An 18,321-nucleotide genomic window follows, 5' to 3' on the forward strand; every position below is an offset into this window, starting at 1 on the left:
TCCTAGCTGAAACTATTTGGCATGGGACTAAAGACAATCAGTCACTTTAAATGAAAGGTTCAATAGAACTGGGATAGCACCTAATCATGGCATACTCTCAGATCAAGGGGGTATATGGTGTTCAAACCTGGTTTATAGTTGGTATCAGAGAGAACTAGTAAAACCTGGCTTATTTTGGATAACTTAAAACACACTTTAATAATATCTGGGCAGGGTTCCAACCCTTCAGGAGGGCCCATTAAAAAACACCACCCTCTCAGTAGAACTAAGAAAAATAATCACACTTGCTGAGTGATGCTGTCTGTGGCTGTGTGTTATGAAAGCATTTTGGTGACTGATTGAGGGTGCTGTGTAGCTTTGTAATGCACCATTCTGCCAAGCTGAAAGGGGCAAGGCTCTGTAGAGCTGTGGATGAGGAGGGATGAGGATAGTGCTGAAGAGAGTTACCGTAAAGGCGTTGGTATGCTTCCCAGCCGAAACAGTTCGGAAGAGTTTGTGCATATATTATGATGACATTTTGTGGCGTTTGTACGTTTTGGACTTCAGTGAGGGTTTTTTCATCTGTTCGGGCACAGTTAGAGAAATACTGCATCTGCACCCAAACATCTAAGTTAGATGTAAAATTGCGTGTTTAAGATCTCCTCTGAAAAAATGTCAACGTTATCTTAGATTAATTCTGACTATATTGAGGAAGTATACACTAGCTATGGGGTCTAAACCACACTGCACACTGCCCTAACCCATCTGGACAAGAGGTGAGAATGCTGTTCATCGACTACAGCTCAGCATTTAACACCATAGTACCCTCCAAACTCGTCATCAAGCTCGAGAACCTGGGTCTCGACCCCGCCCTGTGCAACTGGCTACTGGACTTCCTGACGGGCCGCCCCCAGGTGAAAAATTCCAGAAAATTATGTCATGGTTTAAGAAGCTTCTGATAGGGTAATTGACATAATTTGAGTCAATTGGAGGTGTACCTATGGGTGTATTTCAAGGCCTGGTTCATCCTTGGGAGCAGTTTCCAAACGCCCGAAGGTACTACGTTCATCTGTACAAACAATAGTACGCAAGTATAAACACCATTGGACCACGCAGCCGTCATACCGCTCAGGAAGGAGACGCGTTCATTCTCCAAGAGATGAATGTACTTTGATGCGAAAGTCAAACCACTCAGGAAGGGTTCTGTCTCCTAGAGATGAACGTACTTTGGTGCGAAAAGTGCAAATCAATCCCAGAACAACAGCAAAGGAACTTGTGAAGATGCTGGAGGAAACAGGTACAAAAGTATCTATATCCACAATAAAACAAGTCCTATATCGACATAACCTGAAAGGCCGCTCAGCAAGGAAGAAGCCACTGCTCCAAAACCTCCATAAAAAAAGCCAGACAACAGTTTGCAGCTGCACATGGGGACAAAGATCGTACTTTTTGGAAAAATGTCCTCTGGTCTGATGAAGATGAAACAAAAATAGAACTGTTTGGCCATAATGACCATCATTATGTTTGGAGGAAAAAGGGGGAAGCTTGCAAGCTGAAGAACACCATCCCAACCGTGAAGCACGGGGGTGGCAGCATCATGTTGTGGGGGTGCTTTGCTGCAGGAGGGACTGGTGCACCTCACAAAATAGATGGCATCATGAGGAGGAAAATTATGTGTATATATTGAAGCAACATCTCAAGACATCAGTCAGGAAGTTAAAGCTTGGTCGCAAATGGGTCTTCCAAATGGACAATGAGCCCAAGCATACTTCCAAAGTTGTGGAAAAATGGCTTAAGGACAACAAAGTCAAGGTATTGGAGTGGCCATCACAAAGCCCTGACCTCAATCCCATAGAAAATTTGTGGGCAGAACTGAAAAAGCGTGTGCGAGCCAGGAGGCCTACAAACCTGACTCAGAAACACCAGCTCTGTCAGGAGGAATGGGCCAAAATTCACCCAACTTATTGTGGGAAGCTTGTGGAAGCTACCCAAAACGTTTGACCAAAGCTAAACAATTTTAAGGCAATGCTACCAAATTGAGTGTATGTAAACTTCTGACACACTGGGAATGTGATGAAAAAAATAAAAGCTGAAATAAATCATTCTCTCTACTATTATTCTGACATTTCACATTCTTAAAAAAAGTGGTGATCCTAACTGACCTAAGACAGGGAATTTTTATTAGGATTAAATGTCAGGAATTGTGAAAATCGGAGTTTAAATTTATTTGGTTAAGGTGTATGTAAACTTACAACTTCAACTGTACAAACAGTACCATTGCAGCTTTTTTCAAGTTTTTCAAGAGAAGGTATTTTAAGGGACTATGTGAGCACACTTGTTCGGTTCGCCTAGGTGAGTTTGGCTAGGTACCAACCGAACTGAAGCATGCTGCTGCTTTAAGTGTCTGTGTGTGTTTGATTGTGTGTGTGTGTGTGTGTGCGTGCGTGAGTGCGTACGTGCATGCATGTGCATTTGTGAACATGCGTGTGTAAATACTGAGATAAAATTTGAGTTGTGTCTGATCAGAAGAACACACCTTCTCAGCTGTTTATATGCGCCAGCTGCAGTAAAGGATAGTAGCTGATTTAATGTGTCCTGACAGATAGAGTTTAAAGTGATGACCATGACGTTGCCTAAGTCACTACTCTCCCTATAACAGAGCACTTCTCTACTAAGAATGGACAAACTGCCGATTGTCTAAAACCGATTATAGCCGGGAAAAAGTCAGAGAATCAGTCACACCTGTCACTATTGTGACTTGAATCCTGATTAATCATAAGTCCAATGGGTCAGACCAGTCATACAACTCACAGCTACACAAAGAGAAGTGAAATGCATAACATTCATAAATATTACTTCCACATGAATATATTGGGATCTTATTTCAAACTACTGTAGAGTGTGCACTGTGCAGTCAAGACAATTTTCACACTGATGGTCTTGTAGTTCTTTGTCTCTTTTATCTCCAAAGACTTCCATGCAACAGAGCTCCGTCTACAGTGTGCACATAACACCAGAGGAAAAACAACACCTCTGTATGATGCAAAGCAAGTGTCCTTCGAATGTCATGGTGAGTGGCTGTTAGCTTACCTTGGTGCCCACACAGGCTTGGCCCTTCTTATACTCCTTGTGGCAGGTTCTCTTGTCCAGCTTGGTCCAGAGGGCTTTGGCCCTCCAGGAGGTGAGCCTGGTCTTCAGACTACAGTAGAACGTCTCATGGTCCTGAGGGTCTAGATCCAGCAGCCTGCACAGGAGGTTGAAGGACTGCAGGGTGCCCTTACAGGTGGAGGCCTGGATGAAGTTCTCAAACAGCTTCCCTGCCTGGTCCTTCTCCTCCTCTGTCTCCCCCATCTTTCCCAGGAGGACTGCAGGGTGCTTGGCTGGTGCTGGCTTGCCTTTCCTCCTCTCTCGCTCTCCCCCAGCTGTCTCAGTGGCTACACCCACAGCCTGGCCCCCATGGTCATGCCCAATCTGAGGAGGTACAGAGAAAACATATTGAGTCGGATGTCATCGCACGGCCTTTAGAAGTGTAGAATCCTTAACAGATGGTTTTATGGAACATTGGGAGAAAAAAATTGAACAGTCAAGTTTTGGACAGGAAAAGGCACAATCCTCGCTAACCATTCTAAGTTTTATTATGTAAGTTTAAAAGGTTGATGTTTCGGCCTTCAATGGCCTTCTTCAGAATAATCACAAAGGGAATAGACAAGTTCATATAGTGCATGGGGAAGACAATTAGGGAAACAGTCAATTAACCAGCCTGCAACAATCACTGATTTTCTACAGAACTGGTTTCATTGTATGTGTGTATTTTACTTCAAATCACTGACTTATATTACCAGTGTAAGAATAGATGTGTTTGAGCTCTCAAAGAAAGCTTTTTAATTTTCTGACAAACGAATACAGCATGCCATACTAACTGATTGTTTCTAGATAGATCCTGGGATAATGATTGTCTTCCTTTCTGGTCAACAATGGACTGTGGAAAAGTGCACATTTCCAAAAGTCAATGCCAAAGTTCAAAATCTCAAAATAGAAACGTGTTTCAAAACATACAGTGTTCCCATTTCTAGGAACTAAATGAAATACAGGAGGTCATGCAGTAACACAGAGAACATCAACACAATAATGAATCATGGTTTCCATCAACAAAGTACAGTGCATTTCAATCTAATGACCAAATCTATGGATAAAAATACCAGACAGCTCAGTGAGGTCAGACAGTTCGGCCCATGCCTGTTCGCACATCACTGACTTGGCACTAGTGGACACAGACATACTGCTAAGCAGGGAGAAAAAAGTGCTTGTCTTGCGGCTGGAAACTGGACAGAGGTTCATTTCTTTCATCCGCAGAAGGGGGACACCTACCCCTGGATATACTACCTCGAGTTGTAGACTAGTCTCATAGGTCTACATTACATAGTAAATGTACATCTGGGACACTCAAATTAGTATGAGTGATATGCACTAATTAGCAACTTTGCAACTACTTACTACTTTTTAGGTACTTTGCAATTACTTAGCATTTTAGCTAACCCTAACCCTAACCTAACTCCTTACCTTAACCACTAAAAAAACGAATGTTAGCATTAGCCACCTAGCTAATGTTAGCCAAAACAAATGTGAATTTGTAACATATTAGAGGTTTTGCAAATGCGTAACATGTTGTACGTTTTGCAATTTCATAACATATTGTACAAAATGCAATACGTAACTTATCATACAAATTGTCATTCTTAACATATCATACAACTCCCACAAATGAATACATACCATATGAAACGTAACACATACTAAATGTAATGTCTCAAATTTAACTTACAGAATAATAAGAAATGCTCTGAGACCATGTTGAGAGTTGTGTTTGTTTGTTTTTTCGCTCCCCTATAGGATTTCAAAGCCATTGAATTCCCTATGATAATATTGATGTCTCGACAGGTCTGAAGGATAAAAGTGAAACAGAATATTAGTTTGAGGACAACCTCTCTGTATCATTGAGTGGCCAGGATGGTACTCAGGCCACACCTTAACTGAGAGAGACTGAAAACTCTTCATTAATTATGAATGAGGCTTACATATGCTTACTTTTACTTGTAGCATTACCCTCACACACCATATATTGAAAAATGAAACTGACACTAGAAAAATAACCCAATCCCCTCTTTCAAAAACCACTAATCAAACATTTGAAAAGCATGCCAGGGAATCCACACCAGAGCACAACATAAAAGCATAACATGGAAACCTCTCCTAAAAATATGGGAACTTTTTGGGTGGGGACCATGGCTTCGGTGAGGTTTGGGAATAGCAGTCCTTTGCTATTCAAATCATCCATGGAGAGGGTTGGGCTGTGCTGGACTTGGCCAGGGGAGAGGTGAGCCCAGCCCAGCAGGTCCTGCTGCAGTGCAGTACCCCACTCTCCACCCCCACCCCAACTAACAGGGTCTGGGGGAGGTACACTATATATACAAACGTGTGTGGACACCGCTTCAAATGAGTGGATTCGGCTATTTCAGCCACACCCGTTGCTGACAGGTGTATAAAATTGAGCACACCGCCATGTAATCTCCATAGACAAACATTGGCAGTAGAATGACCTGTACTGAAGAGCTGAGTGACATTCAACCTGGCACCGTCATAGGATGCCACCTTTCCAACAAGTCAGTTCGTCAACTTTCTGCCCTGCTGGAGCTGCCCCGGTAAACTGTGAGTGGTGTTATTTTGAAGTGGAAACGTCTATGGGCAACAACAACTCAGCCGCAAAGTGGTAGGTCACACAAGCTCACAGAATGGGACCGCCAAGTGTTAAAGCGCGTAGCTTGACTAGTTCCAAACTGCCTCTGGAAGCAAAGTCAGCACAATAATTGTTAGTCGGGAGCTTCATGAAATGGGTTTCCATGTCTGAGCAGCCACACACAAGCCTAAGATCACCATGCACAATGCCAAGCGTCGGCTGGAGTGGTGAATAGCTCACCACTCTGGAGCAGTGTAATCGCATTATCTAGAGTGATGAATCACGCTTCACCATCTGGCAGTCCGACGGACGAATCTAGGTTTGGGGGATGCCAGGAGAACTCTACCTGCCCGAATGCATAGTGCTAACGGTAAAGTTTGGTGGAGGAGGAATAATGGTCTGGGGCTGTTTTTTATGGTTCCGGCTAGACCCCTTAGTTCCAGTGAAGGAAACTCTTAACGCTACATCATACAATAACATTCTAGACAATTCTGTGCTTCCAACTTTGTGGCAACAGTTTGGGGAAGGACCTTTCTTGTTTCAGCATGACAATGCCCCCGTGCACAAAGCGAGGTCCATACAGAAATGTCGAGATCGGTGAGGAAGAGCTTTACTGGCCTGCACAATATTCTGACCTAAACACTATCGAACACCATTGGGATGACTTGGAACGCCGACTGCGAGCCAGGCCTAATCGCCCAATATCAGTGCCCAACCTCACTAATGCTCTTGTGGCTGAATGGAAGCAAGTCCCCACAGCAATGTTCCAACATCTAGTGGAAAGCCTTCCCAGAAGAGTGGAGGCTGTTATAGCAGTAAAGAGTCATGTAGTGTAACTGCTCTGCTGACTACTGGAGTTGGTCCGAGTGACACCACCTCTCCTCTTCCACTGTGCAGCAGCTGTTGAGAGATCGATATGCCATCTGTCCATTAAGAAAAGTGTTATTATGTCACTGACACATTTTTATTTGGTCTTTATTTAACTAGGCAAGTCAGTTAAGAACAAATTCTTATTTTCAATGACGGCCTAGGAACGGTGGGTTAACTGCCTGTTCAGGGGCAGAACAACAGATTTGAACCAAGTCTTGGTTCTCAGACAGCTTTCAGTGAAGCATTTTGGGAAACAACTCTAAATAGGCATACTTAAAGGAAAAATCTTTAGGTATTAGTCCACTGTTGATACAGTCTCAAAATGTTTTGCATGTCAGCAGTTGAGTTTTCAAGATATAGGATTTTCAAGAAGCAAAGTGTCACTCGTGATGATGCATTTTGGGACTGTATTACCGTGGGCTAATTCAAAAAAAAGAACAAAATACAATTTGAAATGATTTTCCCTGGAACATGAGCACTATTCGTGGTCACTGGAAACATGCCAGTTCTCATACAAACAAAATCATTCTATCTTACAGAATCTGTTTGGCCCTAACTAGCTGTATATTTTGCATCCTGTTCGCTGTTGTTGTTTCTTTGCCTTACAGTCATTCATCCTGGATAATGGGATGCCAGCTAGTATTGAGGACAATGTGGGAGGGGTGTCAACTTCTCTCCCCAGGCTGATACACACACACCATAGTGACCCCCGGCTCCTGTCCTAGTGTCAGACACAAAACCCTACAGGCCTCGCTCTGGAGACAGCCAAGCCCCAGACTGCATTCCAACGCTGCATGCCTCACATAGCACTGAACTGCTCTATCAACAAGGAAGACAACGCTCTAGAGTTCCTCTGTGGAGATGGTAGAATCTTCCAGCAGGACAACCATCTCAGCATCACTCCACCAATCAGGCCTGTATGGTAGAGTGGCCAGGCGGAAGCCGCTTCTCAGTAAAAGGCACATGACAGCCCGCTTGGAGTTTGCCAAAAGGCACCTAAACACTCTCAGACCATGAGAAACAAGATTCTCTGGTCTGATGAAACCAAGATTGAACTCTTTGGCCTGAATGCCAAGCATCACATCTGGAGGAATCCTAGCACCATCCCTACGGTGATGCATGGTGGTGGCAGAATCATGCTGTGGGGATGTTTTTCAGTGGCAGTGACTGGTAGACTAGTCAGGATCGAGGCAAAGATGAACAATCCATTGTACAGAGAGATCCTTGATGAAAACCTGCTCCAGAGCGCTCAGGACCTCAGACTGGGGTGAAGGTTCACCTTCCAACAGGACAACGACCCTAAGCACACAGCCAAGACAACACAGGAGTGGCTTCGGGACAAGTCAAGTCTCTGAATGTCCTTGAGTGGCCCAGCCAGAGCACGGACTTGAACCCGATCGAACATCTCTGGAGAGACCTGAAAATAGCTGTGCAGCAACACTCCCCATCCAACCTGACAGAGCTTGAGAGTATCTGCAGAGATGAATGGGAGAAACTCCCCAAATAAAGGTGTGCCAAGCTTGTAGCGTCATACCCAAGAAGACTCAATGCTGTAATCGCTGCCAAAGGTGCTTCAACAAAGTACTGAGTAAAGGGTCTGAATACTTAAGTAAACGTGATATTTAAGTTTTTTATTTGAAAGAAATTAGCAAACCTTTCAACCTGTTTTTGCTTTGTCATTATGGGCTATTGTGTGTATATCGATGAGGGAAATCAATCATTTAATACATTTTAGAATAAGGCTGTAACGTAACAAAATGTGGAAAAAGTCAAGTGGTCTGAATACTTTTCCAAAGGCACTGTATGGTCAGCTAGAAGAGCTGATGCTACATTGTCCCAGATGGAATCCCATGACCTCACCCATGATCTCCATCTGACAGCATGGAAAGGCAATCAGCAGGCAGACAGCACCAACCCACAGAGCACCCGTAAAAAACACACATTTAAAAAAAAAGAGAGAGAGAGAGAGAGACAGAGACAGAGACAGAGACCGAGACAGAGACCGAGACAAAGAGCAGACCGCGGCTGGGATCAATGGCCATTCCAAGCTGTTTTTATGAGAGCCTGAACGTTCAATTTCACCATACTCTTCAATCATACCTGTTTTTTAAATCATATCTGCTCATCTATGACTTGGCTAATGACTAATCCATTTGCAAACACTGGCTATTCATTTTATGCCTGTTATATCAAACAAACCATCCCATCACTGATGCTTTCACAGTACACCACAGGCGTCTCAGTTACCTGTTATTGTATTAGATAATAGTTCTCATAACTTTGTTATTCAAAGACACTTGACTCATGACTCTGACAGAGTATACTCTACAGAGAAACTGAGGCAGAGCTATAGTATATAGTATATAGTATATCTCCTGAAGGTTATTCTGAGCTCAGGTAATCCAGTGCATTTTTCAGAGGGATGAGTGTACATGCTATCAGTTTCCAGAGGAGGAATTCCAGAGATGTTAAGTATGTACCTGTTACAGCTGGCCTGCCAAGGCAGAACAGCTAAAAGGGGGCTAGCCAGAGACACACACTCCCTCAAACACACACATACCTGTACACGCATTATACTGTAAATAATCAGCACATTTTCTTTGAGAACAAAACAATTATTTAACCACTAGCTGTTTAACCAATGTTCTGTAATGTTTCATTTATTCAATTTGAGTTATAACCGACACTCTCATTAGCATAGTTGCTCATGCGTTTCATTTCCATACCACATGAGCCATCAGCTGTGACTTAAATTCCCCCTCAGTTACACATGCAGCTCCATGCAATGAGACTGGTAGTGGAGCACCTTTAATGAGAAGGAACCCGCCACCTTAACACCTCAGATACCTTTATAACAACACCAGTGTCAGGTTGTATTAAGACTTGGTCTAATCACAACCAACCAGGCAATACACGGTCTAAGGCAGGAAATACTGGCCAATAACTTAATAAGTGTGCCCATTACTACATCAGCCAAGGTCATAGAAACTGAGCGATATAGTACATACTGCTAGACCAGTAAAACACAAAACAATGACGTGATGTCCATCGTTATTGCTTCACACAGCCTTTAGCTATCAAAAAAACAATGGGAAGCTGACGACTCAAAGGAAAACAATGGGAGGGCTAGGAATGACACGTAATGCAGTTAATTACCGAGAGAACTGAAGGAAACCAGGAAGTAAGCCCTCAACCCCTGATAAGCAGACATTACGCCTCAGAGCTGGACAACAATCTAAGAAAACCATATGTTCCAGCATCCCGCCAACAACTTTGCCCCTCTCCAGCCCTCATAACTCGCTTGTACTATCTCAACTCTGAGAAATCTGGCTGCTTCTTCAGGCAGCGGTGCCAAAACAAAGGAGAGCGTCTTGGACACGGTTAAAAACACTGCGTTATCTGGCCGGTCCCAGTGAATGTCATTCATCTAGAGAGGAGAAAATAATGAATTTACACAGAAGCAGGCGCTGGAGAGGTGAAGCAGCTGTCTGCCGTCTGGAGGCCTGTCTGACCCACGCAGTGTGTGCTAACCACATGTCCTCTTGGACTTGGAGAAAGATTTATCTGGACAAACTTCAGACACACCAAGCACACAAATAATGTCTGTCCAGCTATTTGAAGTTTGACATACAGTATGTAATCCACTTGGCACACAATAGTTTGACCTTATCCAGTGCCACATTCCTTTCTTCATTTCACACAAATAAATGAGCAAATAGCTGACAAATGCAGTGAACTCTCGCCATGTAAAAAGATTGCACATAAAGAATGCTCTGACGTTCTTAAATCAACATTGGAAAATCTTGGAAACACTGATGACATATTCAATGCAATTATTACACCAATATACCATACAGTAACATGAGATCCTCACAATGTGATTGAGATCAAGATTCTTACGGTGAGAAGTGACTGCACACTGAAGGCAGAATTTTTGGTAACTGACATTCCCCCAGACAGTCAGACAGACAGTCAGTCAGCAGAGGCAATTGGATCCAGAGATCCTGTTCCATGTCTCAGAATGGCACCGAGGGGTTTATAGGACAGTGTATGACCACAGGGAAGGAATAGAGGAGCCGGTAAGGCAGCTTTCAGGGAAGTCGTGCTCAGAATAGACAGGTGTCATGTTCCAGAGGAAAACAGCACATGTCCTGGAGGATAGCCTGACATCTGTATAAGACCACTCTACAAACATAAATACACTGTGTTGCTGACCACAAAGAGAACAGCTCAATCAGACCTGAAGGATCTGTGCCACTCTTCAGAAAAAAGGACTGCTGGACTCTGTCCATGACATTTGGTGACCATTTATTGTGATCATAGACACAATGATGGAGTGCTTAGGGGTTGTTGCTCTGTAAACACAATTCTACTTTAATCCTTACAGTAATTTCAGGGTAAAGAAAGTCATGACATGCCTCCAGCCAGTGGTGTAAACTACTTCAGTAGTTTTTAGGGGTATCTGTACTTTACTTTACTATTTATATTTGACAACTTTTACTTTTACTTCACTACATTCCTAAAGAAAACAACGTACTTTTTACTCCATACATTTTATCTGACACCCAAAGGTTCTCATTGCATTTTCAATGCTAAGCAAGACAGGAAATTGGTCCAATTCATGCATTTATCAAGAGAACATCCCCGGTCATGTCTATTGCCTCTGATCTGGCAGACTCACTAAACACACATGCTTTCTTTGTAAATTGTGTCTGAGTGTTGGAGTATGCCCCTGTCTAAAAAACAAGAAAATAGTGCAGCCTGGTTTGCTTTATGTAAGGAATTTAAAATGATTTATGCTTTTACTTTTGCTACTTAAGTATATTTGAGCAATTACATTTACTTTTGATACTTAAGTATATTTAAAACCAAATACTTGTAGACTTTTACTCAAGTACTATTTTACAGGGTGACTTTCACTTTAACTTGAGTCATTTTCCATTAAGGTATGTTTACTTCTGTGACAAAGCTCTGGTGTGTTGTTGGGTCATCGGATATGTGAGTGTGTCTGTTTTCCTGTCCAGATCAAAGGGATGGAGAGCTGCCACTGTGAAATTGCCTTTGCTGGAGGTTAAAGCACAAGGCCTGACTCAATCTGTCACACCCTGATCTGTTTCACCTGTTCCTGTTATTGTCTCCACCCCCTCCAGGTGTCGCTTATTTTCCCCAGTGTATTTATCCCTGTATTTCCTGTCTCTCTGTGCCAGTTTGTCTTGTATGTTTCCAAGCCATCCAGCGGTTTTCCCGTTCTCCTGCTTTTTGCATTCTCCCTTCTATAGTCCTCCCAGTTTTGACTTTGTACCTACCTGACCACAAGCCTGTCTGCCACTTTGTACCTCCTGGACTCTGTTCTGGTTTTGACCTTTTTGCCTGTCCACGACCATTCTCTTGCCTCCCCTTTTGGATTAATAAACATTGTAAGATTCCAACCATCTGCCTCCTGTGTCTGCATTTGGGTCTCGCCTTGTGCCTTTCACACAAACTCCTTTTAAGTTCCCTTAATGACCGATGTCTGAGCTTGTACAAGCCAGGGGGAACTTGTTAATGTAGTCTAGGTGGAGATTTATATCCTGCTGATGACTGAGGTGGTGGTTTAAGCTGGTAGAGTGGGATCCTACTGAAAGGATCAACCAATTTAAACCATGCATAAATCCTGCAAGTGATTTGGTTTCTGAGCCTCAACCTCCCACGTCCTTTTTCTGTGCTGGAGCTGTTGCCTGGAATCATGTGCTCACTTCCACAGTGTGGCTCTAGGAAGGAAGTAATGCAAAGAGGAAGAAGAAAGTTCACATAGTTCTGCTCTGGGATATTGTGAATAAGCCTACAGACAGACCAGTCAGGCTGGAATACGCTGCTCATTTGGAATGCTGTCTGCTGACTGACAGAGACAAAAGTATTGTTGACTTCAGCTTATTTGTCTTCTTTACTGTAGTGTGCCCTGATAGAGTGACATAGCTCTGAATCCAAAGGCTTGGTTCATTTAAAACGAGTTATACTAGTTAAACCAGTTATACAATTACATTCACCTATTTTTTTCAATCTAATACATGTGATTATTCATTCACAACTAGGATCTTGCTGGGCCCAGCGCGGGCAGTGGGCTCCCCTGGTCTTCTGGTGCCAGTGATGTGGGAAAGGAGACTTAGCAGAGACAGCTCAGAGGTGAGTACAGTGGAGGTAGGAAGAAAACAGAGTCACACAGTTGTACGATCTTAATTTGAGCCAGTTTGTTACAGCAGGGAAAGTATCCTGTAGCAACAGGAAATGTGAATTATTATGTGGATGGGGGCTGGTGTGGCTAATGGTGTGGCTAAAATGCCAGGGCTGAATTTTTGTCCCAGTCCGCCCCTGAAGCCTCGACACAACCACTAATTACAAACTTAGAAGATGAAACTGGCTGCTGGCAGCATTTGCATCCAAGTCAATTTTGACTAAATTACAAGAACAACAGGTTCATGCTGAGTTTGGGAAACTCCCTTAAGGGGGCAAATTCAGATATTTTGGCAACATGTGGGTATTTTCATGCAGACACATTAAAACGTATTAAATCAGCGTGGATTTGATCTTTACCCACCCACCCCCTCCATTAGACTAACTGTGACATCTAGAGAGAGACCATCAACCTTCAGCATCTTTACATCTCTACATTCACTCCTGATATACAGTGGGGCAAAAAAGTATTTAGTCAGCCACCAATTGTGGAAGTTCTCCCACTTAAAAAGATGAGAGAGGCCTGTAATTTTCATCATAGGTACACTTCAACTATGACAGACAAAATGAGAAAAACAATCCAGAAACTCACATTGTAGGATTTTTAATGAATTTATTTGCAAATTATGGTGGAAAATAAGTATTTGGTCACCTACAAACAAGCAAGATTATTGGCTCTCACAGACCTGTAACTTCTTCTTTAAGAGGCTCCTCTGTCCTCCACTCGTTACCTGTATTAATGGCACCTGTTTGAACTTGTTATCAGTATAAAGTCCACAACCTCAAACAGTCACACTCCAAACTCCACTATGGCCAAGACCAAAGAGCTGTCAAAGGACACCAGAAACAAAATTGTAGACCTGCACCAGGCTAGGAAGACTGAATCTGCAATAGGTAAGCAGCTTGGTTTGAAGAAATCAACTGTGGGAGCAATTATTAGGAAATGGAAGACATACAACACCACTGATAATCTCCCTCGATCTGGGGCTCCACGCAAGATCTCACCCCGTGGGGTCAAAATGATCACAAGAACGGTGAGCAAAAATCCCAGAACCACACGGGGGGACCTAGTGAATGATCTGCAGAGAGCTGGGACCAAAGTAACAAAGCCTACCATCAGTAACACACTACGCCGCCAGGGACTCAAATCCTGCAGTGCCAGTACATGTCCAGGCCCGTCTGAAGTTTGCTAGAGAGCATTTGGATGATCCAGAAGAAGATTGGGAGAATGTCATATGGTCAGATGAAACCAAAATATAACTTTTTGGTAAAAACTCAACTCGAGGACAAAGAATGCTGAGTTGCATCCAAAGAACACCATACCTACTGTGAAGCATGGGGGTGGAAACATCATGCTTTGGGGCTGTTTTTCTGCAAAGGGACCAGGACGACTGATCCGAGTAAAGGAAAGAATGAATGGGGGCCATGTATCGTGAGATTTTGATTGAAAACCTCCTTCCATCAGCAAGGGCATTGAAGATTAAATGTGGCTGGGTCTTTCAGCATGACAATGATCCCAAACACACCGCCCGGGCAACGAAGGAGTGGCTTCGTAAGAAGCATTTCAAGGTCCTGGAGTGGCCTAGCCAGTCACCAGATCTCAACCCCATAGAAAATCTTTGGAGGGAGTTGAAAGTCCGTGCCCAGCAACAGCCCCAAAACATCACTGCTCTAGAGGAGATCTGCATGGAAGAATGGGCCAAAATACCAGCAACAGTGTGTGAAAACCTTGTGAAGACTTACAGAAAATGTTTGACCTCTGTCATTGCCAACAAAGGGTATATAACAAAGTATTGAGATAAACTTTTGTTTTTGACCAAATACTTATTTTCCACCATAATTTGCAAATAAATTCATTAAAAATCCTACAATGTGATTTTCTGGATTTGTTTTCTCATTTTGTCTGTCATAGTTGAAGTGTACCTATGATGAAAATTACAGGCCTCTCTCATCTTTTTAAGTGGGAGAACTTGCACAATTGGTGGCTGACTAAATACTTTTTTGCCAAACTGTAAAACCTTGTGATCTTTCTAGAAATCTGCTTTTGGGGAGAGCAAGTCAAACCTGCTGATGTATTGTTATTCCAGATAGCATAGGTATATTGATGAAACAGGAGAAGAAAAATGAAGGAAGTGCACCGCTACAGATAAACTTTTGATTTGTTAATGTCTGTTGTATACACTGCGCAAAAACATTGGCACTGAAGTAATCACATTTGTTTATGTTGTATAGTCTTGGGAAAAGGTTCCATATCGAACCAAAAAGGGTTCTATCGCTTGCTTCTTATATGGAACACCTAAAAGTTATGTACAGTAGACCAAATAAAATAAAAATTCTAAGAGTATACTCCCATGGCTAACAGCAAGTGTATAAATCTTACTGAACAATATTATTTGTACTGTTCCTTAACTTCAGTTGCTTTATAGCACAAAAAAATACTAACAAGATTGAACATTCCTGAGGAAATTCCAGCAAGAAAGGAGGAAAATTGTGTTTTTTGTTTGAGCATGCAATATTTATCGAATCCAGGGAGAACAGAGTACTTAAATCACACATGGACAACCAATACCTGAGACAGATTCAGAGATAGACATGTAGTGTATTGAGATGTTGACACATACTTTATCAGTAAGGTAGTAAGGTGAATCACAGAGTAAAGAAGCAGGACTTTAAGTCTCACAGCACTGTGAGGAAGAGCGTGCCATGTTTTCAACCGGCACAGGATGCACAGGAAATTATTGCTCATTCAAGAGGGGGTGGAAAATTACATGACTGTGTGATTGCTGCTGCCTTCTCAAAATGTCCTTACAGAATCACAGCTGCTCTCTCATGGCCAGATACTCACAGTGGCCTGTTTTCGAGAGTGACTTTGAGACAAACGTGTCAGACAGAAACCCCCACATACTGTAGGTACACTTTCAAGAGTACCAAAATGAAAATTGACAATTCAATTCAGATTTCAGTCATCCAAAAATGTGTGCTTATAACAGATTATATACTGTATCTAAATACCTTACAGATGTCTCTGAAACGGATCATGTGACCATGTGTGCTGTAACTAACGTGTCTCACCTGGGACAAAGAAAAATACAGCCTACTGTACAGTATTATTTAAAGTCAGAAGTTCAAACTCAAAATCAAACACATTAGTGAGTAAGCTTAGAACTTCCCATAATTATTATGAAAGGGGAACATGAATTCATCTGACAAAAACAGCAGCGCTAAAGCAGACAGACAGTGTCACAATACCTCTCCCAGTGTCACAATACCTCTCCCACTCCCCAACGACACGCAAAGGGCCGTAAAGTTGTGGAACTCTGTATTTCACTACTAACAGCTGCAGGAGGAGAAAATTCACACTGGCTTGTGCAGACAGTAATATCTGTTGATATAAATACAACATAATTGCGCCTTTACAATACTATACTATGATTAAGAAAACAATCAAATAATAATATAGTTTTCCTGAGGTAAAAGGGTGATGAACCCTCAAAGAATGACTGTTTAATCATTGTCTTTCTCTTAATGTAACTCAATGTAAAGAAAATACCATGCCATGGTAGTAGCCTATACCATTGTAAAACTCAGCCAGAAACATCAAGTATAAAGGCTTTTAAACCTGGATTATGGTGGAGACACATACATCATTATTATAATGGTTGAACACGCAGAGCTATCTTATCAGAGTATGGAGACAAACCAGATGTTTTATTATCCAGTTCAGACATACAGGCTCATACTGTAGGTACAGGGATCTGGATCTAATCCTATCAGAATGTATCTATTTGAATACTAAAGCAAAGAACATGTACACATCCCACAGTAGAGAAACACAATTAATTCCTAAAATAAGATTCGATTTTACAACCTTGAATGAACTATGTCACAGTGTTCAGACTCAGCTGTCATGTTGCTCAACTGCCTAGACATCTGCCCAGCGGTCACTGATTTGTGAAACATGCGTAATTGGAAGTGTGATTTACCTTAGTTTACAGAGGAGAAAAAATAAGTCAACTGGTCCAGTCTTCGCAGTTGATTGAAGAGGGATATTCAAAAACGCAATGACCGGTCAGAGAAAATGTATCTAATCGAATTTGCGCTGGCTATATGTGTCGGTGTGTCTCTTCCACTCACTCATTCTGAACTACTACTGGGCTAAATTATTGTCTCACTCGGTCTCACCACCACTGTACCTTCCGTTTATTGCACGAGGGAGGTGCAGGATATTACAAGACCCAATGGTAACTGCTGATACACTGCGCTCGAAATTTAAATTATAAAGGCTTCATTACAACTGTAGACACAAATACTTTTCATGTAGCCACAGTGCAAAAAATGACAGCATAGATAGTAGTATACTCTGATTATTTTATGGAGAATAAAGCTGGATTTAAGTTTAATGGGTATTTAGCTAATTAAGCAACAAATAAATTAACCAAGTGGAATATCGGCATATAGCCTAAATCATTATGTATATCATTGTAATAATTCAAATACATTTTGAGGCACAAGTTGGACTCAGCAAGTGATTGAGGCACGTGCACAGGCTCTAGCACAAACATATCTTCAGCTGTTCAGTGTCCAGAATAATGTTTCAAGAACAAACAAACAAAACAAAGAACTTGCGTCAAATTACGCTAAATTAATTGATCCATAATAGGCTACATTTGGCATTTACGCAGTGAGTAAACATGGACTGCTTTAAAGTATTGACTGTTTTGTCCATTACATAAAACGACGCGTTCGGATGATGGTGATGGCGTTGACATGGTCAGTTATTCACCGTGACACCTCTCTGCTCCAATGTCTTCACAAGGCTCTCCATACCAAGGAGTGAACTCTCTAAAAAACCTGGTCTCAGACTAGACGTAACATAGTAAAGATAAATCCGGGGCACTCACATTAGTATAATATGTTATGTTTGGTATGGTTACATAAGATGGTTACTTAGTCGAGTGGTTTCTCGGGGTGGTGGGTGGGTGTTTACCCATACGTCTAGCAATTATAGTTTCATAGCCATAAACCTATAAACTAGGCTACTCCACAGTGGTTTAGACTAGGCTACTGAAAATATATTCCATGCAAATGAGGCCATCTAGTGGTAAATGGGCGAAAACATGCGCCGGAGCCACATCCACGTTAACGTACAGTCACAGCAGACTATATTACTGTGTAGCCTAACTATCACAACTTTAATACATTGTAACTAGGTCTACTAATTGTGAAATATAATAACAAGTGAATTATAAACTTATAATTGAAGAGTAACAATAAAGAGTCGTCGCCAACATTACACAGATCTCATTACACAGATGTCCCAACGTTAACCCGGGCTCTAGGCAAGTCTGATCATTGCTCAAAGACAAGCAGTCAGCCCATTGCGGTGTGCCACCATCCCTCCTTCATTGGCGGCATCCTCCCCCAGCCTGCTGCGGTTGGCCCAGAATAGGCTCGTCACTGACGTTACTTTGAAAGGTAAGAGTATCGAAAACGTATCACCATGGCTTGCACCTGTCAATTAGGCTATA

At 42.3% G+C, this 18,321-nt stretch overlaps 1 protein-coding gene across 14 annotated transcripts in view; it reads right to left on the bottom strand.

The window, feature by feature from the left end:
* LOC110506499 (F-actin-monooxygenase MICAL2) overlaps positions 1-16,986 on the bottom strand; it is a 44,341-nt gene extending 27,355 nt beyond the window's left edge. For all 14 annotated transcript variants that reach the window (XR_002470990.2, XR_002470989.2, XR_005039680.1 and 11 more), the window contains exons 1-2: positions 16,777-16,986; positions 3,070-3,450 (exon numbers count right to left, since the gene is read on the bottom strand). Coding sequence is in view for 7 of the 14 variants with exons in the window: in XM_021586151.2 (XP_021441826.1) it covers positions 3,070-3,330 (261 nt within the window). In the remaining 7 variants the exon portion in view is untranslated. The remainder of the gene's footprint in view (positions 1-3,069; positions 3,451-16,776) is intronic.
* Positions 16,987-18,321: the final 1,335 nt, after the last annotated feature.

The sequence above is a fragment of the Oncorhynchus mykiss genome, chromosome 26 (assembly GCF_013265735.2).
Source record: "Oncorhynchus mykiss isolate Arlee chromosome 26, USDA_OmykA_1.1, whole genome shotgun sequence".
NCBI classification, from domain to species: domain Eukaryota; kingdom Metazoa; phylum Chordata; class Actinopteri; order Salmoniformes; family Salmonidae; genus Oncorhynchus; species Oncorhynchus mykiss.